Source organism: Rissa tridactyla, chromosome 5 (genome assembly GCF_028500815.1).
Source record: "Rissa tridactyla isolate bRisTri1 chromosome 5, bRisTri1.patW.cur.20221130, whole genome shotgun sequence".
NCBI classification, from domain to species: domain Eukaryota; kingdom Metazoa; phylum Chordata; class Aves; order Charadriiformes; family Laridae; genus Rissa; species Rissa tridactyla.
Window position 1 is genome coordinate 43,831,060 of NC_071470.1, and position 20,959 is coordinate 43,852,018.

Here is a 20,959-nt window from a genome sequence, read left to right on the forward strand (position 1 = left end):
GTTGTACAGTTACACGAAGAAATGGGAAGTTCTGGCAGTCACACAGCATCCTCATAAAAAATGGCACAATCGAGTTTCAGACTGATCTATTGAGCCAGCAATATCTTTGATGTTTACTGGATCTGTGTAGATGCAGACCACGCTTGCCAAGCTAACTACTTGGCAAGGCAGAACACCTTACAAAAGTAATGCCACTTACTTGAACAGCAGCCAGTGAATTGTGGCGTCACTTCACTGTCACAGGAAAACTTTGTCCTCTAGTTGCTGATCAGTAGGATTTGTGTTCTTGTGAGGAAGGAAAAAAGAGGAAGCACAGTAAGGAAGAGGAAAAGAGAACATGTGGGCTGAGAAAGTGGAACTGAGCTGGCTCTTATCACAGGAGCTGGACTTAATCTTACTGAAAACAGCAAGTTTAAGGCTTGTTTTTCATTTAAGGCAGCCGCTCAGGTCGTTAAATATGTGTATCTCTGTAAAACAAGAACAAATGAGTGCAAGTTACAAATGTAAATACTCTGTGTGGGAAGTTTCAGTTGGGTATTTTTCTACAAAAAGATACCCAAGAGAAGTCACAGAAACAGAGATGAAAAACTTGGGACAGCCTGAAGAAGCCCATAACTCAAAAGCAGCTTTTCACCTCTGGCACTTCTGCACTCTTTCAAGACAGGCAGTGCCACACCAGCCCTTCAGAGTCACAGCCCTGGCTTCTCTTAAATAGCACACGAACAACAATTCCAACCTAGAGATGATACTACCTTGTTGTCTTTCAAGCCCCTGGTACAGCTTTGATCTTCTTCGGTGTCCTCACCAACATCAGCCCAGGGCTCAGGGATGGTCTCATAAAGCAAACAGAAGGTTAAGAAACATTCGCAGATGAACAGAGCACACAACAGATAATAAATATGCTGCTTTGTAAACTCATACTATGCCCACGCTTAACACTGTGTCATCCCGATCGCTCCCATTTCAGAAGAAGTCGGATAAACTAATGAAGATTACCACAGAATAACTGGAGCGATCCAGGAGTATTTGGCATACAAAAGGGTCTGAAGGAGTAATAAGACAGACATCCATAAAGTGAGTATCATGGACACCAAAAGTGGCCATAGTCTCTCTCAAGAACAGAGAGTTATAAAATGAAATTAGCAGTGGGCAGGTTTTAAAGAAAATGTGTTTCTTCACAGAATATACAAACAGGCCAGAAACATCTTTCATGACTTACTATGTGCCTTGTGCATGCTAAAACTTTCCACGGCCTGAAGGGGCAACTTGGGCACGCTCATGGAGAAGATCCACTGGAAATAATTAAGTGCAGAGACTCTGTCCTTGCCTCGAGAAGTTCCTGCAAGACAAATTGTTGGCGATGGCAAGATACTCCGCAGAGCAAGCTGAAAGCGACACTTTTGGTAGCCACCTGCAGCTCTGCACTCCCACTTACGTGCCCCCCTCCCCCCGCGATGTCACCTGAGCCACCTGCCTCCCAGGGACACCAGCCCTGGGCCTGCATTAACTAGCCCCGCTTTGAAATTCAGCCCCGGGCTGCTGAGCCCACGGGACCGAGCCTCCCCGAGGGAGGGAGCGACACCCCGGGGCGGGCTCGGGGGACACAAGTTCGGACCCCGGCTGCTGGCTTGCAGGGCCCGCTCCGTGAGGTGGCAAGTCCTCATCCCTTGGGCAACAAACACGGCCCGGGCCAGTCCGGACCCACAAAGGGACACACCACGAACCCCATTCGCGGCTGCGGCCCCTCTGCGGCTGCACCCGCCCACCCGCCGGCTGCGGCCCCGCCCCGCCCCGGGGCCGGCGCTGCGGCGCGGCTCGGGCCCAATAGTGGCCGGGGCCGCTAAAGGCGGGGCGGGGCCTGCGCCAGGCGGCGGTCGGGCCGCTGGTTAAGTACAGGCGGGGCGGCGGTGTGGGGGGCAAGCGGAGATGGCGCTGACGGCGGGGGGGAGGCGGCGGCAGGACCTGGACAACGTGAGTGCGGGACTGGGGCGGCAGCGGCGGTTCCTCCCGGGGCGGGCGGCCAGGCTGCTGGCCGAGCACGGTGGGCGCTGCTGCGGGGGAGGCCCTCGCTTTCCGTTCCGTCTCTTCCTTCCCTCTGTTTTCTGTATGGGGCGCCGGAGGCTTCCTCCTCTTCCTCTTCTTCTTCCGGGGGGGGCGGGGCGGCGGCCGAGGCCTCTCGTAAATGGCGGTTTTGGAAGCGCAGAGGCCGCCGGGGCCGCTCCCCGGCCGGGCCGCCCCCCGCGCTGCTGGCGGGCACCGGACGCTGCCCTTCCGCAGCCGCGCTTGAAATACCCTTCCCCCAGTAACCGAGACGGGTGTGGGGGGGTGTTTTTTAATTGAGGTCGTTAATTGAATTGAGGTTGCGCGTGTAGCTTGTTTAGTTCTGGGTTATTTTTTCCCGCAGGCAGGTGCCGTGAGCGTAGTCTCTGGTTTACCCGCTGCGAGCTGGCGGGGCCGCGGCGTTTCTCTATGGATTTGGGTGTTTCCCCAGCTGGCAGCCCGGGCGGGCAGGGCTGGCTGTGGGTCTGCCTGGTCCGGCCTGCCTTCCTCCTCCGTCTCCTCCTCCTGGTGCTGGGCCGCCGCGGGGGCGGTCACAGGCTGGAAGCGGGTCAGGGAGCCCGGAGGCTGGAGCCATACCCTGTGCTCGTGGGAACATCAGGGCCTAACAGAGGGCCCATTTTTTTAAGGCGTTTTGGCTTCCAATAGCTGTGGCTTTAGCACATGGTAATTAAATGAAGCCTGTGTTTTATCTAATTAGGACACTTACTAGGTTTTCTTAATGTCAGAGTGACTGCATGGCATCATCGTCTCTCTTGCTTTAATTCCCCTCCTCCCTACGTTGCCTGTAATAATACCTGCTCAGGGAGGTTTTGTCGCCCCATGCTTCCTAATGCTAGCTATGTTTCAGGATGCAAAGATGAATTGTAGTTGGTCTTGCAATAAGTAACATGGACAAATATGTGCCCAGGTGGCCAAGAAGGCCAACAGCATCCTGGCCTGTATCGGCAATAGTGTGGCCAGCAGGACTAGGGAAGTGATTGTCCTCCTGTACTCGGCACAGGTGAGGCTGCACCTTGAATACTGTGTTCAGTTTTGGGCCCCTCACTACAAGAACGACACTGAGGTGCTGGAGCATGTCTGGAGAAGGGCAACAAAGCTGGTGAGGGGTCTGGAGAATAAGTCTGATGAGGAGCGGCTGAGGGAGCTGGGGTTGTTTAGCCTGGAGAAGAGGAGGCTGAGGGGAGACCTTATTGCTCTCTACAACTACCTGAAAGGAGGTTGTAGTGAGATGGGGGTCTGTCTCTTCTCCCAAGTAACAAGAGATAGGAAAAGAGGAGATGGCCTCAAGTTGTGTCAGGGGAGGTTTAGACTGGATATTAGGAAAAATTTCTCCACAACTTCTCCACTGAAAGGGCTATCAAGCATTGGAACAGGCTGCCTGGGGAAATGGTAGAATCACCATCCCTGGAAGTACTTAAAAGATGTGTAGATGTGGTGCTTAGTGACATGGTTTAGTGGGGTTTTTTGGCAGTGCTATGTTAGTGGTTGCACTTGGATGATCTTAAAGGTCCCTTCCAACCTAGACAATTCTATGATTCTGTGTTCTGATAAAGCTCTATCTGTGAAGGAGTGGGCTGATTGCTCCTGGTACTGCAGAAGTGATGAGTTCACCTATTCCCATGAGACAAAGGATACTGGTCTAAGGAGGATCCCTGTCTTTGTGGGAGGTGTGAGCTGTTAGCTCTGCTGTTAATTCTGTGTTGTGGAGGAATGAGGCAAGATGTCTTGGCTACTGGAGTGCTGGTCCTGCACGCTTGCTTTCAGAGCTTAAAACTATACCTGGCCCTTGAAAAATGGGAGATGAGGGACAAGAGGGCATCTTTGTATTCTTGCTTCTGAATTTTATATCAGTGACATAAGAGAAGTGCCATTTGTAAACCTTTAGGTCTGCAGTAAAAGGTCATCTTAGCAGGCAGATATTTCGGCAAGGTTTTTTGCAGTCAAAGACTAGGCTAATTGAAAGGTATCAAATAGGTGAGAGGCCTGTTAACACTCTTCTACGGTTCGGCAAGTGTAGCATTCACAGTACTAAAATAAAACTGCTGACTGAAATAACTCTTGATGACTAGTTCCTTAGCTGTAGGCAGCTGCCAGTAGGTGACATAACACTGGGGAGCCAATCTATATTGTCACAGTCAATAGCAAGTGTAAACCTAGGTCTAATCCCAAAACTTCTTTATCTCTATCTTGTGCTAATGGCTAAGAAGAATGACATGCCTCACTGTCTTGAGGCTTATGGTGCTTTCTGTCATGGCAAGGAGAAGTCCTCAGTTCAAAAACATTCAATATCCCCGCAAACGCTGGCATGTCTCTCTTCATAGTCAGAAGTGTCTGCTCTTGTCTTCTTCTGGGCTGTGGCTGATATCACTCAGGAGAAGAGCAGTCAAAACTTGAGTTTCTTTATCTTTTGAAGCAAGCCAGTCATAGCATGGGACCCAGCAGGATGCTAAGAGGGAAACTTGAGCAGTTTGAACATTCATGGTGGCTGTGTATGTTTAGCTTAAGGTGTATTGAATGACTGTGTCCTGGCCTGGAAGGAAGAGAAATGTAGACCACTGAGGCAAGTTCCATGTCTACAAAGAAAGGTTTTTCCCCTCCACCCATTCCCCAGTCTTAGTTTTACTTTTTACTTTAAAAAAAAAAAAAAGGGGGGGGGCAATCCAAAGATGTACTTCTAGAAACTTAGATAGCTGGAACATCTGAGTTGAATGTAAAGTCATAGCCCCAATATTTGGTGCTAACACGACAAGTAAGGGCTGCATGCTCTCTAGTAAAACCAGAGCGTGCCTTGCCCAGCACTTGGTAGCATCTTCTTCCCCCGTGAACTGCTTCTTTCTTGCCTGGCTTCAGTTTGAACTACTGCTGCAGGTGTTTTGACGTGTCAGGATCTGAATCACTTGAAACTGTTGCTGGTACACTGCAGCTGACTTTATTGCTTCTAACTGTAGCTGGATGGAAGTAAGAATAGCAGGGATTTTTGCAGTATCTGTATAAAATATGGGAGAGAGACTTTAATTGTCACTTTTTCCATATTTTCATGTAAACATACTAATACATGTGGCCTCTCAGCAGTGATGCTCAAATACTTTTAATACATTTTAAAGAGTAAATTTCCTGAAGACTCAGTGTGATGCTGGGAGGTAGATTAGTGTCAGATTCCTCAGGGACAGAGTTCTTAGTAAAGATGTGATGAGAGTTTACCTAGAACTTAAGAGCTTGTCTCAAGATACTGACCTAGTTTGGTTTTTTTACCCCAAAGCTTGATTTGCTAATAGGAAATTGCTCAAACTTTGTACTTTACTTTTGGAGCTTACCTGTTATTGCTCTTTGCCCCCCCCCCCCCCCGCCTTCTGTTCCAGGGTTCCTTGGAAATAACACAGAGTTTGGAAGATGATCCCCTACTGGATGCACCGCTTATTTCGTCTCATACACTGCATTCCCAACTGAGGCCAAAATTTCGTGCTATCCCAGCAGTTCTCCTGGCCAATTTTCTGTTGCTAATACATGTAAGTTTAAGAAGTGTGACTTCCTTATGGAAATTTGCTGTCTCTATTATGAATTCTTAGTGTTCATGTTGGCAGACTTCTCCTGAGATGTGCATACACTGTTCTTCCAAACTGGTGAAGTCTTATTTGCCAATGAATCTTGATAATGTATATGCAACATGATATTTGCTGCATTCTCATTCTGATAGTTTGTCGATGCAAACATGCTACGACACATGTTGTTAGGAAGAAAAGCCTTTTAAATAGTAGTTCTTCTATGCTGTTGGAAATGTACTTCTAAAATAATATTATTGCTGTAGAATTGCTGATACTAGTTGTAGAGTTAAGATAATTTTAATGCTATGCCTTCCGGAGGCTGAACTTAATTCCACAGGGAAGACTTAAGGTATTTTCTATGGGAGCTAAACAAGTAAAGCTGGACTTGCTCCAGCTCTTTTTTTATCTTTCCATCCGCTACTTTTTGCATGGTAGTGGATGGAGAGATAAAGGAATACAAATATTACCTCATGCTCTGACTTCTAGGGATTAAGGGTGAAAAACACAGATAAAGGACAGAACTTGTACCCAACAGTTTGAAGGCCTTTTCAAGGTTGGTAAACGGAAGTAGGGAGACTCCTGTCTAGTAGTGAGCTTATCCTTGATAAGCTGAAGAGGTTTACTGTTGCTTGTGAGCATGTGGAAACCAAATGTGAAGAAGGAATGGTGAAGAGCTCTGGTCCTAAGATCTAACTGAGATGGTACTTGCATGGCACTTAGGTACATGGTTTAGTAGTGGACTTGTTAGTGTTAGGTTAACAGTTGGACTGGATGATCTGAAGGATTTTTTCCAACCTGAATGATTCCATGATTCTGTAATGCCACTAATGGTGGCCTGAAGATAGTATGTGTATAAAGCCAGAGAGCGCGCAAGACACGTATGTATGTGTTGCCAGCTATTTTAGAGCTTCATTTGATCTCAAACAAAAAATGCTGTGCCCAGTGCTCTGCAAAACATACTCTCTGCCAGGACTTTAAAAGCACATACCAACCTCTAAGGTCTCTCTTTAGGCAGCTGCATAAAGCTGTTCAAACAATATGCCCTAGCCTTCCAATTTTAAAGTAAATGTTTTGTGAGCCTCTTGGTAGTATCAAGAAATGTCCCTCTGTCTGTCAAGTAGACTTAGGAAATACTTCTGCTGAATAAACCAAAGTTCCCAATGGCACCTGTGTATCCAGCCTTATTCCTGTCCACTACCAGAACACTGGTGCCATCCCGTTAGGTTAGCACTTGAAGTCTGCGTTACAAAGGCAGATGCTGTCATTGGTAGTAGAGCGGTAGATGTTTTTCAACCTGGCCTTGGGGCCTTACTATCTGGTACCATAACTGATGTAGCCAAATGTCAGTCACCCCAGTCTTGGGAAACTGCTGTCTCTTCTGTCCCCATCGCTTCCCCTCTCCGGCAAATGGAGAGAAGTGTGGGGAGGTGAAGAGAGAGAAAACTGCTGAGACATCTGTGAACGCACACTCTTCCAGGTAAAGTCTTGCTGCTGTTGCTGAATCTGCGGCAGTGGCCAGTTGGTCCTTGGAGCAAAATAGAGAAGTAACCTTTTCTGTTGGTGAAATACAATGTTATAATTGCCACATGAAATAGTGCTGTCTCTCTTGCTGAAAAGATGGATGGGGAAAACAAGCTTATTGAATTTCCTTCCTGTCTGCTTCTGCAAACGTGCACAAACCTTGTGGAATGTGGTGACACCAGGTTAGCTTCTGAGGCACAGCCTGCTAAAGGGACAAGTATCCTGGAGAAGTTAAGCCATCATAGTGTTATGCAGTAGAGTTGTAATGCACCTGTACAGTAATCTGTGTGTAACTTGAAGTATTTCTTCTCCACCCTCCTGTGCTAAGAAACAGGGTTAGGTGGCAAATAGCTGCTTTGGTGCAGCTGCCTAGTTATGTACAATTCTGGAGTGTGTGGGTAGGGTATGCTGGAGTGTGGTGGGGCTGGGTTTTTAAATGTCTTTCATTTTGCTAAGCCTTGCTTTTCTGCAGGCTTCTGGCTCTTATCAGGAGACTCTGGAGAGCAGTGGAAAGTGTACAGGCTAGAAATAATTTCTTTATTAACCCTGTCCATCCTTAATCCCCTCTGTGTATGCACATGTACAAAAATGAACTTAAATACTACTCCAAGAATAAATTTTTGTATATAAAAATCCACTGTATTGGGGTGAAGCACCTGTTCTTGGTCTGCCTTAAAATGTAAGCAAAACATCTTTAATAAATGACACCCTTAATGCCAACTATCTGTTTCCTCTTGTATACACTGCTGTAGTAAATTACTAGAGCTGCAATGCTAGGCTGTTCCTGCTTGCATCAGTTTAATATAGCCTTTTTCTGTACTGTACATTCCTAACACCTGGAGGGAGTAGAACAAGATGTGTTAATGGTTTAAAATGGCAAACTGAACAGTAAATGGACTAAATAAAATATGGGTTAGCTGGATAATTCTTAGCTTTGTAAGAAAAGGCAGTGATAATAGAATAAACGAATGTTTTGTTGATAAACGCTTCCTCTTATTTAACTACTTAATCTAGCTACTTAATCCATCTCAAGATAATTTGGGCTTAATTTGATTTGAAGTAATGGTTTTACAGATAATAGAGGACACACTACTTTTTTTTTTTTCTTACCACCTTCTACCTGTCTGTTCTCTGTCCTGTCTCTTTTAGGTATTCACAGTTGTGTGAAAGTTATTCCCCTTTCTTCCTCCCTCCAATTACCTAGCTCTATTCACAACCAGAGCAAGCTAAGGGCAGTTCATATAAAGAATAATTAAGTGGTTCTGAAAGGTTAATTTCTGTGAAGAAAGCTGCTTGAGAAATGATGAAAGTATGAAAAATAAGTTCAAGGGAGCAGTGGGCTCTTCTATATTCATAGAATTAAGTATGGAAACAAAGCTAGCAAAGGAAAATCTGGCACTTCCCTCCCTCTTTAGTTCTGATGTGTTTCTATCAGTTATGAGATGCAGAACATTGGATGCTTTTTAAGCCAAATATATTTGAGGAGGTAGACTCTTGCAGACTTCAGCAAAATTGATTTTTTTTTTTTGTTTTGTATAGAAGCACTCGATTTACTTCTGTATTAATGGGAGCTGTTTTTGTTTTCAGTTGTTTTAAAATATGCTGATTCTATAGAATGAATCAGGATGAGAAAGTACCGTATTTTCTTGTTTACTGAATGCAAACAGTAGAGAGAGTATTTTCTATGACAAAAACATTTTATAAAGATTTTCAAAAAGCCCTGTGTGTATACATATACCCCAGATAACGTGCACCCAAGACTCTGCCTTCTAGTTGGCCAAAAGATTGCTGATATTCACTGCTGCTGGTGAAAACTTGAAGAAAAGTCTAGAAGACAGGAAAAGTTATGGCATAATGGCACTAGTCTGAAAGGACAAGTGTATATACAGTCTGACTGATTATAGTCTGGTCATTCTGACATAAGTTCTGAGCAAAATGGAAAAATCTGATAGTAAATATACTAAAGAATGATTACCAATTGGCAAAGATGACTACCCAGTGTTAATAATTGACTCTCAGTTACTGTGATGATGTTTCACTTTTTTCTAGTGTCACAACCTGGAGATTATCTTTAATGGATTTAGTAAAGGGTTGACTTGCACTTATGAAATGTCAAGTCAAAGAAATAGAGACGGTACCAGTAAGATATGAGGCTGTCCGGCAGAGCAGTAATAAGTGTAATTGAATTAGTCTTAAAAGATGTGATTACTTTTTTTTTTGGGGGGTGGGGGGGTGGTTGCATTAAAGTAAAAAGACATGGTAAAGAGGATCCAGAAATAAGAGAAATTCACTACTAAGGGAAGACTTGGGTAACCGTGGAATTGATTTAGAGGAAATCCTGGGAAGAGTGGTGGTTCCCAGCTTTGTTCAGCTGGAGACTGGTTGCCCTCCTGGGAGACCATCACTACTTAGCAATTTCAGCTGTGTGTTCCCAGAATGACATGTAGTGGTTGCAGTAAGTGTCTGATGTTTTATGTTATCTGAACTCTAATAAAATCAATTTGGAAAGTCATGCATAATGAATAAAATACATAAGCCTGTCTTTTTTTTTTTTAATAGTAAAATGTTGACTTTAAGAATTTTCCTCTCTCTTCCTTTCTCTTCCAGGTTGCTTTTGTTGTTCTAGCATTTTTAGCAGCTATGTTTTGTTCTTACCCCAATCCAAATCAGGATAAGTGCCCTGGAAACTATACTCACCCACTTAAAGTACAGACTGTCATAATCATTGCAAAAGTAATTCTGTGGATTCTGCATGTTTTTTTTGAACGATATGTCCAGCACCACCACAGTAAAGTCAGAAGCAGAGGTTACTTCTCAATATACCGATCAACAAGACATCTAAAAAGGCTTCCGCTGCTGATACACTCCACAGGTGAAGTGACCTTGTTTTCCTGTTTGTTTTTTCTCCTCAAGCTTTAAGCTGACACAACAAAAGACTGAACGGTTTATATATAAATGTATATTATGTATTATGAACTCTTAAAAATGTGCCTTTGAGCATTTATAAACTATATTTATTTTAGTCAGGTGGACGTCCTGACTGACCTTTTTGGCCTGCCAGATGCATGTTGTAAAGAACTCTTTGTAGTGGAAAAATGCCCACAAGTAAGTGCGAGGTTGAGTAAAACATCTAGTCATTTGCATCTAGTCTTCAGCCATAAAATGCTTGGCCAGCAAGGTCTGTTTGGCTGCTAGTGATCTTGATTTGCATACTCATTTGCCTAATTGGATATGTGGCAAGACTGCTAGTCCTTCCAAGAAGTGTGCTACTCTTCTTTTCAAGCTCAGCAATTCAAGTAGAAATGGGTGAATTATCTATTGCTCAACAGCTGTCTGAAATCAGTAGAATAAGCAGTTTTTTAATCTCCAGCGAGGCTATGTGTAATATTCGGCTCTACTTCTTACTCCCTTTTTCTATTTCTATGGATAAAGGGTGGAGCATGAGAGTGGTTTAATTATGTATTCTGCAACATCACTGGCCAGTGAAGCTGGAAGTGTTGGTAAAGTTAGCTGGTGTAGCTGTTCTAACAAACTACTTCAAACAAATATAAAATCCATAGCCCATCTAACTTGAGGGGATTTTTTGCGCAGAAATAACAGGGGGAAAGGGAACAGTGGTTGCTTTTACAGTATTTTTGCCTCTTATAATCCCACCTCCCTTCTGCAAATCTTCTGAATAACTAGAGTAGAAAACTTTTCACCAGAATTGGTAAGTTAGATGGTCCTGCTTTCTACAAAACCCTAGCTTTCATCCTGTCCCGTCACTACAAGAGCTAGTTACCTTGATGAATGTGCAAAACTTCAGGCTACGGCCACTAGGTAGAGCTCTGAAGATAAAGATGTGTTTAGAGTGCAGTGTGACAAAATCGGGTTACAGCAGGCTTAAGGATGTTTCAAAAGACAGTAAAAGGACTGTTTCTGCCTATTGCAATGTAATGTGGAATATTTAGCCCTGTCTTCAGTCTTAGATGGAGCCCCATTCTCCCCTACCAGACAAACTCTGTGCATGTGTAAATGTTCAGCTGCAATCCGTTGTGTGCTGTGGACTTTTGATGTAAAATCTCCTGTAGCTCAGAAGGTGGTTATCTCTGTTACTGCAAACTCCCTGCTATGCTAATTGCTGGCGGTATCACTTCCATCCTGACAGTTCCGTTGCCTAATGCAGTACGAAAGAGAACTGGACAGTCCCCTAGCTACATTAGTGGTCTTAATACACTTAGTGCTTTATTCAGGCACTGGTTATAGCATTTCTACAGGAAAGAAAAGAACATTTAACACTGTATCGGAGAAGAGGGTATGTAAAGAATTAAGAATGTGTGTAGGTCTGTAATTCAACACTTGCTGCTCTTGACTAATTGTGCTTATTTCAGTTAAACTTTCAATGAATTGCAAGTATTAAAATAATTACTGGAAGCCTGTGCAAGTATCTCCCTGTGAAAGAAAGGTGTTTGCTTTTATGCTCTTGCTGGAGTACACTCAAATCCACCATTTGAAGGAAAACACCCTCTCATTTTAATTTGGCTGATGTGACCTTTTAGGAATTGAAATAAATTAATAGTCTTCAAGCAGTTTGTGGATGGATGGCAGGAATAAGGCTAGAAACTGATTAAGCCCACACAGGTGCATTGGGTATTTCTAGTCCGCTTCTTCCACTCTTGTTTTTAAGTGAGAAAAATTGATAAAGAAATTCATAATTCTCTACCATTATAGTCAAATACTGAAATTAAACCTCGCTTTGCTGCCAGCAGTTTTGAGTTTGTATCACCTGTGTTAAGGAAATTAGCAAAAGAGGCAAGTGTGGTATGAAATGGAAAAGCATTATTGAAATGTTGCAACCTCATGCAGATACCAGTGATGAGAGAGTACTAAGTTATTTTTGACAGCTAATGAAACTGTTACACCTGTAAAACATAACACTTGTTTTCTAGGTAATACAGCCCTGCTTTTGATTCTGTCAACGCAGCATTCCTTTCCTGATCACAGTAAAGTGTACCTGTATCTTATCCTGGGAGTCCTGGGCCTGGAGCTGATTAGCTCTCTGACATGCTTAGTGATTTACACAGGTGAGAGGCAGTTTTTGCTTTCTTGAGTGAGACTTGTCATAGCTGCTACTCAACGGTTTGGTTGCCCTCACAGTAGCTTGCTTCAGGTACTGCAAGGTATTTAATTACAGCTATAAATACAGAATGATTCTGTGCTTGTAGGAGAAGTAAGGCAAATCCAAAAGAAAGGGGAAGGTTGTCAGGCTTGATTTGGTCTCCAGGTGCTGCTAAATTAAAAGCTCCGTGTTACCTCAAACCTGTTGATCCAATGAAGTGGCAATAAATGCGTAATTGTTGCAAAAGTGTCCTGTGAACAAGCTTGTCTATTTAGCAGTGTGTTCTCAAATGGGTGCACCACAAGCTGCGAAGCAATAAAAGCTAGCTGGCTTTAATGGGACTGCATCTGGGATTTACATGTGGGACTTGCATCGTTGATGGCGTGATGTGCCTTACTTGCCAGGCTCTTTCCCTGGTCCCACCCCAAAAGCGTCAGTTCCTCTTTGTCACTAAAATGGAAGATTCCCTCTAAGGAATGTTAAAATAAAAATATGACTCTTGCAATCTGTGCTAATACTAAAATGAGATATTGCTTCATAAAACTGAGGCATTGCTTTGTACTGTCACTGTTAGCTTGTAAGATTATCTGCTTTTAGATTTGGTTTAAATTACCAAAACTTGATAAGCCTCTTTCCATTATATTATTGCAGAACTATCTAAACTGTTGATTAATAAATGCTTGAACCAAATAGTTTTCTCTGATCATCTCATCTTAAACACTATTTGGGTTTATGGCTTGCATTAACTCAAATTAAAACGGTTGTGTTAAAAAAAACCCACAACACTGAAAAGGTACAAGACACTAAAAAATGCAATTATTTTTGTTGTCCAAAGAAAACATGATCTTTACTGTGAAGTCTATATCTGTTTAGATGATACAGACTTCCTGCTCTTGAGTTAGTTTATACTCCTCCTTCTGAGATGCAGCTTTCTGATTATTCACAGCTACAAACAAGGACATGGCACCTTAGCTAAGTAGCCTCAATAGCACTGGTTTCCTGGAGGGGTAACACCAACAAAAACAATGTGGAAAAACTTAGTTTGCTCCTGACTTCTAATCAAACAGGAGGAAGGAGGGTGGAAATACCTTCTTCAGGACTGCATGAAGCTTAAAGTAAAAGACATTTCTATGGTGGTCAGTATTTGCATTAATTGATGTCTTTTGTGGTTTCATAATTAATCTAGGATGTCTTTTGGAGAAGAAAACTTTGGTATGTTCTTAGTAATGTAATAACACACAGAGAAATAGCGCCAAGTAACTTGGTCATAAAAATACAATCTTTTATTGACTCTCCTGCAATAACGTTGAAATTAAAATGCAACAAGAAATAAGGTCCCATTCTAAACTGCATCCTCCTCTTACAACTGTGCCAGGGCCTGAATGCTGTCGGCTTGTCAGGCGTTCCCCTGAACGGACCAGCATGGCTCAAGTAGACTAACTGTCCTTTGGAGGAGTAAAGGCAATGAGGAGGGAACACAAGCATAGTAGTCCTAGAGAACTATTCCAAGAATGCTGGAAATCATCCTTTTTTGCATAGGCATACTTAACTTTCCTGGGAAACTCAGGAAATAAGAAATAAATTGCAAAACTTTAATAGAACACCAGGAATTCCAGTGAAATGTTATTTCTTATCCTGAGGCCTCCTTGACCTCCAAGAACTACACTGTGTGTCTCTTACCCTGGCAGAAAAGTAAGAGTAACTGCAAGAAAGTTGATCTTCGTAGCAGTAAGGTCTGAGCCTGGACTTCCGTAAGAGCTCTCAAACTATCTTTCTGCTTATTTGTCACCAAAAGGGTCTTGTTTCCTAGCTTGTACTGTGTCAGTTCCTGTGTCTATCAAATCCATTAGCCAACTTATACTAGGAAGCTGCGGGATGCAATATTTTGCTTTCCCACTCTGAAGGCAGCTTGAAGAGAAGGGTCCAGTGATCCTGGAACCAAAGTGAAGGAGGGACAGAGCTGCATTGTGAGGAAGGAGTAGAGCAGTCTCTTTTTATTTTCTCAGACGCCCCAAAACAATAGTCTACGTTTCATGCTCTAAAGCTTGGTGTAGAAAACTAGGGTTAATTTTTATGTAACTTAATACTTGCTTCAAGATGGGGAAGACCTCCAGTCACTCTAGGTTTCCTTTTCTAGTGAGCAGTGTAACTTGCTTTCCAGTTTTCCATCCCAGTGCATGTTGAGGTAAGCTAAGAGACTGCTTGCATGTCCGTCTCCCATGTAGTGGTGGGTTTTTAACATTTTAAGAATCAAATTAAAGCTCTACTGAAACAAAACAAATTTATTTGGCCAATTTTGAAAATAGCCTGAGTATCTGTAGTAATAGTGACGCTCAGGTAATTTTTTTTTTTTCCTCTCAAACAGCAGAGTATGTAACTGGAAGCACAAAGCTTCTTTAATAGGATAATTTTAAGGGCAATTCTCTGCTCGGGGATGGAGTCCCCCCCTCTAAGGCACGCACTTAGCAGATACCACTTACTGTTAAGACAGTATCAGCTAATGTAGCTGGGCAACAATGGGGAACTAAGGTCACTTTATACTAGCAACTCATGATCAACCTCTTCCTTGTCTTAGTAGATTACTCCTAAATTTTGGAGGGAAGGTAGCACCGGTTAATACATTGTTTCTTCACTGTGGAATAATTATTTCTTTACTACAATGGGGTATAAATGCTTATCTGTAGAAGGTTCATGTACCTGACTTATTTTCATATAAGTATTACTCCCTCACAAAGGGAAGTGGTGTCATAGAATACCTGATTGTAATTCTGGATATTTCTTCTTGCTTGTTGTGCATCACACAATTCATTAAAAAAAAAAGCTCCAATATCCCATGAAGTACAACTGCCTTTCTTAAAGTCTCCATTTAGCAGTGTGTCAGCATGTATATATAGCAGTAGGATGCAGAGGCAGAGATTCAGAAATCTACAAGGAATTGCTGTGATTGACCTATAAGACTTGACATACATAAATTGTTCAAGTGAGGTAAATGGTAAATGTGCATAGAATGAAGTATGATACAGACAGCTCTAAATGTCAGCTTACTATTGTAAGTTTGTTATTGATAGGATAGGGAGTCAAGCTTTAAAAGGCTTGCTAAATATATGTATTTAATGACTTTCTTACATACTTCTAATATCACTTGAATAAAAGACTAACATTCCCACAAACAACATATGTTGGGAATTCCACTTCCATTCCTTCATGGCTTTATTTGTAGAGAAATACAGTCACAGAAATAACTAACCTTTGAGCCGAACTTGTAGTTGACCTCTGGAGGGTCTTAGCATTGTTTTAGCAGGGTGGCCTGTAATAAACCCCACAATGTTATTGACTTGTGTGGACAGTCTTTCTCTGCTGCAGTAGTGTGGATTTCTCACAGAGCCAGACTGTAGTGGGTTTTGTGGCATTAGATGTATTGCTTCACGAGCAGCCCTAACTGCGGAGTCCAGAATGCATACTCCGGATCTCAGTATATTCCCTTAATCAGAATCTGACGTTGAACGGCTTCAAATACTTTCAGCTTCCTTCCAGAAATAATGCAGAGGGTCCCTACAGCTTCTCCCACACCCACCCATCCACATTCCATACCTGTTAAATCTAATCTTAAACTTTATTCACAGGTGCCCAGGAATGACTTCTGGTTTTGATAGCCAGCATTACAAGGTTCACAATGTGAAGCTGATTGCAGAACTGCTCTGGTTTGAACACTTAATGGCTTTCTGTAGCAAGTCTGCCCTAGTTTTAGAGCAGGCAGACAAGCTGCTGCTTCATCACAGGTAGTCTAGTTAAAATAGTATTTATCAAAGAGCTTAAATTAGGAGTTCTGACCTAGATACCAGTATCAAAACTTTTTACAAGTTCTTTATGGCATGTGGCTTAATTTGTAGCCTGGATTTGGAGACTGAATCTCAGTACCCTCGCAATTCAGTTAAGGTTTCACCCTCTTTGAGGTGACAGATAAAATTTTGCAGATGTTAAGCAGTATGTTCAAGCTTCCTCTTTAAACAGCAGGACCAGGGAAAAACGAACAAACAAAGAACAAACAAGAACCCACCACCACCACTAACTTATAATCAAAGCCATTCCAGAAATGAGCGGAGATAGATTCTTTTTCTTTCCTTCCTCCCCACTCCCTAGTTTCCCTTATCTTTCTATCTCCTATCCTAAGGCAATCTTATAATGATCTGTTACAGATTATTTTTTTATTATTTTTACCTTAGAGCCTGGTGATTACACCTTTCTGTTTTGGTTGCTTTCCAACTAACTTATAAAACTTTGTTGCAGTGAAAATAAGCAACTTCAATCGTGCGAAGCCAAGACCTGACATAATTGAAGAAGAAAAGATGTATGCCTACCCTAGCCACATTACCTCAGAAATTGGATTCAGGTAAGATTTTCTGTATTAATCTTGTGCTGTGTTCAGCCATAGTATATAGGTAACACTGACTAATGTAATTGCATTACTTCCTGTGGACTTGCATATAATCTTAAATCTGTCAACCAAAGCAGAGGTAAGAGTCATAGTTTTGAAGGAAACGATATGCTTAAGGCTTTTATTTTACGCGCACAGGTGAGAAGTAGTACAAGCTTGGACTTTCTATGAAGTAATAGCAATTTGTTATGATACAGAAACCCTCAAACATGAGGACAGAAATGATTTGACCATTTATGGCTGGTTCCATGAATCTTTAACATGCTATAAATAACTGTGTTTAATCTGTGTTAGTTGACTTTATATGGGAGTTTGAGGAGAGATACTGGTGTCTTACACTTTTACTTAAAGTATGTCTGCAGAAGCCTAGCTTCTTCAGCCAGTTTCAGGCAAGGAAATATATTGTGGGCAGCTGATAGATGAAGAAAAATTTGGAGCTTTGTTCTATGCCAGCAGTTGAATATGAGATTCCAACAAGGGATTTGGAATATATTTCCAGTGTGGGAGGGAACTTTAAAGGTGGCTGTGGCACTTGGGAGGTAAGGAAGTTATCAGTGAGACAGAGAAGCTATCTAACACTTGCCTCATAAGAACTGAGACTTACTGTTTGTCTTTTGTGTACCTTCTGACTTATTGAACATCTTCCAGTTGCTGAAATGAGTTTAGTGTGACTTAACAAAAACCAGTCGTCAAAACTAACATGGATTTCCATATAAGAATTTACCTAGAAATTTTCCATTACAGTATGACTTGCTTCTGTATGTATGCCTTAGTAAAAAGTTGAAGTGCAGAGATGACTAATGCTTCGGCACTTCCCCTGGTGTCACAAATGCAGCACGCACATGCTTTTATGGAACTTGGAAGTAGATGTCCAGGATACAGGAAGGATTTAGAGTTGTCTTGAATTTTGATACAATGTCTGACTTCCATCTTGATTTAAACACCATGGTGAATGCATGGTAGACCTCATTCCTTTCTTGTTCAGCTTCTCCCCTGAGAAATTCTCAAATACCCAGAGAATGAGTCTGCAACAATGACCAGCTGAGGAAAAGACTCTGATTTTTTGATTAAAGAGTGCAAACTTCCTGTGAGAACTGATTGCAAAACAGTTATTTTAATTCAGCTCTATACAACTCTGACTCTCTTTCCCTTGAGAGTTAAGGTCTATTGAAAAGTGAATCCTGTCAGCCCTTCAGTTGACCCTGGTTATAAGAATGTTTTTTGAATATTATGACCTCTACAACCTAAGCTACTGATCAGGACTTCTTCTGATGCTTTAAGTTGGTAGTGCAGATTACTAGTTAAGGTTGCAAGCTTGCTGTCTGCAAAACCTGTTTTCTTTATTTTTTCCAGTTTAACTAAAGTAGATTTTTAATTGGACCTAAGCTTTTTTTCTAGTCTAACAATCCGCCTCAGCACTTTCTAAGAACTATGAAAAGGGCAATGTTCCTCCACAACATGCTGCAAGGCTGAGGAACAACTTTCTAAGCACCAAGATGCTCACATGCATACTAAAAGGGCAGATTCCCAAGTCATCTATGAAGACATAATGTGGAAGGGAAGACTGGAATCTGCTCAGGCATCAGTATTTATTTATTCTTGCTGTATTCTTAAAAGTTCCTAATTATAGATTTGACAAAATTCTGTACTTTTACAGATTTTTCTCAATTAACTTGGCTTTACTTAATGTTGCAGTTTTACCATCCTAGTTAAAATGAAAGACGCCTGAAAGCTGGAGATATTTGAAGCGGGAGGTTAGTTTTACATGAGGTCGTAGACCTGAAATAGCACAACTGTTTGGTGCTGATGCTGTTATGATATTGTGACAGACAGTATCAGTGTATATAATAGTACATCATGTATGTTGCTGCAGGTTAATCAAGAAACTTCCGTCTTAAACAGCTTATGATCCCCACAGCTGAATAAAAATACTATGCCTGCTAAAATAAGCATCCTAATGTATTTCAAAAAGGTGCCATGGATTTCTTAGTACAATTCTAGGATGTTGTCTGGCTCACTAACTTTGAGTTTGTTAAACAGTAAAAACCCTTATACTATAAATTTTCGGTAACTGCCTAGCAGGAAATAGGTAACTCAATTATGTATACATGGCAAGAAGTTTAGCCAAACTTTCTTCTCTTCCTGCCCTCTCATGCGAAATGGAGGTTAAATATAAAGGTGTCGTAGATTGCCTCTTCCCTCAATAGGTAGTTGAGATCAACAAAAGTAAAACTGAAGGAAGCAACTTGTTTAAATATTTGTTAACCATCTCTGACACTTTGTATGTTAGAAAGCTGCTGTCGCTTATTGAAACCCATATTGACTTTTTTTATTTCAAGGGAAAATTCAAGTTTAGAAGAGATAGTTGAGAAGCAAGGAGATGTAATAGAGTATCTTCAGCGACACAATGCACTGCTCAGCAAGAGACTATTGGCACTAACTTCTCAGCAAATCAAAACTTAACAGCATTTGGAAAACTGCTGCTGGAGCTCTGGAGGGAACATGAGGTAACGTAATATCAAGACTGATTTGTACAGATGACACTTCTTCAATCATCTTTCACATTTTGAAACAGAAGATCAGCTGGAAGGAAGAGCTCTGCATATACTGTAAACCTGTTACAACTGGACACTGGCTCTCTTCAAATCATCAGTTCAGAAAAAAAGTTCTGGAGTTTCAAGGATTTTTAATTCCTAATAGGTTAAAGTTGGATCTGAGGTAATGGTTTAACTCTGTTCAGTTGTTACTATTATTTTGTACTGTTGTAACTGTTAAGCTTCCAACTACCAAAGTATTTTATATTTCTATATACAAACTTTTTCTCTAGAAAAATCTGACTTTGCAAAGGGTTTGTCTTCAGTTTCTAGTGCTGAAGCTGGGAGTAGGTGTGTTCTGTTACTGAGTCCCATTACTTCCAGTGTTAGAGATGGCGTACTTCAATAATCCTATACAAAGTAGATACTTGCTTTCTAGATTGGTCTTCTTTTCTCCTCTGTCAAGAAAAGGAATTAAACTGTTGCCTGTGCCAATGGGGAAATCTGGCATCCAATTTAGGATTTAAAAAGTGGTGGGTGCCCCAAAATGGCAAATCTTGCATATAAGTGTGTTGTACAAAACAATGTCATGATAAGCAATTGAGCAGTTGTTTGGAATTCTGCCTTTAAAACCTATAAGGGGGATCTTCAGGGATGATGACTTTCGTGCTACTAGGAGTCTGTGTCAGTGAATAATCAACAAGATTCCTACTCTGCCGACTGGACTACCCTAATGCAAAAATACTTGAGTAAGCTTTTTCATTGACCTGGTAACTAACTTGTGTTGAATGGGTTTAAAGATCCTGTTAAAGATGCATCAGTTACAGGCATCCTTGCTCTTTACTTTGATTCTTCAAAAAACGTCAGTGTCTTGATTCAAAAGCTAAAACGGTGGATGTGGGGAAGTGAAAAGCAGCAGAAGACGGAAAGGTCTTCTAGAAGTTGTAGAAACATGAATTTTTGGTCTCTTTCATGGCTTTACTGGGAAGGCTGGTAAAAGAACCATTCTGTTCTGGGTACTACTTTGTCTACCAATGTAGACCAAGAATTATTTTAGAAGCCAATACCTCTTTGCGGGGCAACAGGGTAACCACTAGTCAAAACTGGGAAGAAGGGTGTCATGAGGAGTAGTCTTGTAGATGAATATAAGAAAAACAAAAGAAAATTAATCCATCCTACTCTGGTTCTAGGGCACAACTTTAGAAAAAAAACTAAACTGTTTAGTATGCAACAAACATGGGGGTTGTCTCATTTAAAGGAAAACAATAAATATTGGAGGTTTTGCTGCTATCCAACACTAAACTGTTCTCCTTAACTGTTTTTTCTTGAAAATGCAACCGGGATTTTATAGTATACATGTGAAGAATACAAATGTTTTTGGTTTTAGAACTTGGGTTTTGTTGTGATTGTGTATATCAATTTATATTTCTATGAAGAGCAGTAAAATGTGACTGTGAAGTTCATGCACAATAAATGCAACTAAGGAAAGGTGTGAATTCTGTCCTTTCTAAGCTCATGTACAGCAGCTTGAGACTGTTCCAACAGGCAATCTGTGCAGATTTTCTGTTACGCTGAAGTTCTCACAGCATGGTTTTGGCACTTAAAACTAGCTAAAACCTATGGCAAGGATAGCTGTGCACTTGTTTTGAAGCTTCAAGTTTAGTTTTATCCTCTTCCCTGGGTAATGTTTTTCCATTGCACTTCAGCCTTTCCCTGCTACTCCTGTTTCTCTCCAACATAGAGGAATCGGCTGCGTAATGTGGCAGAA

General features: G+C 41.6%; 1 protein-coding gene across 2 annotated transcripts; it reads left to right on the forward strand.

The window, feature by feature from the left end:
• Positions 1-1,858: 1,858 nt before the first annotated feature.
• TMEM192 (transmembrane protein 192) lies at positions 1,859-20,687 on the forward strand. Of its 2 annotated transcripts, XM_054202732.1 has the most exons (7): positions 2,707-2,724; positions 2,969-3,061; positions 5,421-5,567; positions 9,732-9,996; positions 12,053-12,187; positions 16,510-16,612; positions 18,997-20,687. In XM_054202732.1, exons 1-7 carry the CDS (start codon positions 2,722-2,724, stop codon positions 19,118-19,120), a joined length of 870 nt encoding a protein of 289 aa, XP_054058707.1. In that variant the 5' UTR covers positions 2,707-2,721; the 3' UTR covers positions 19,121-20,687. The 2 variants fall into 2 exon arrangements, with proteins under 2 accessions (XP_054058708.1, XP_054058707.1); XM_054202733.1 differs by lacking the exons at positions 2,707-2,724; positions 2,969-3,061 and adding an exon at positions 1,859-1,971.
• Positions 20,688-20,959: the final 272 nt, after the last annotated feature.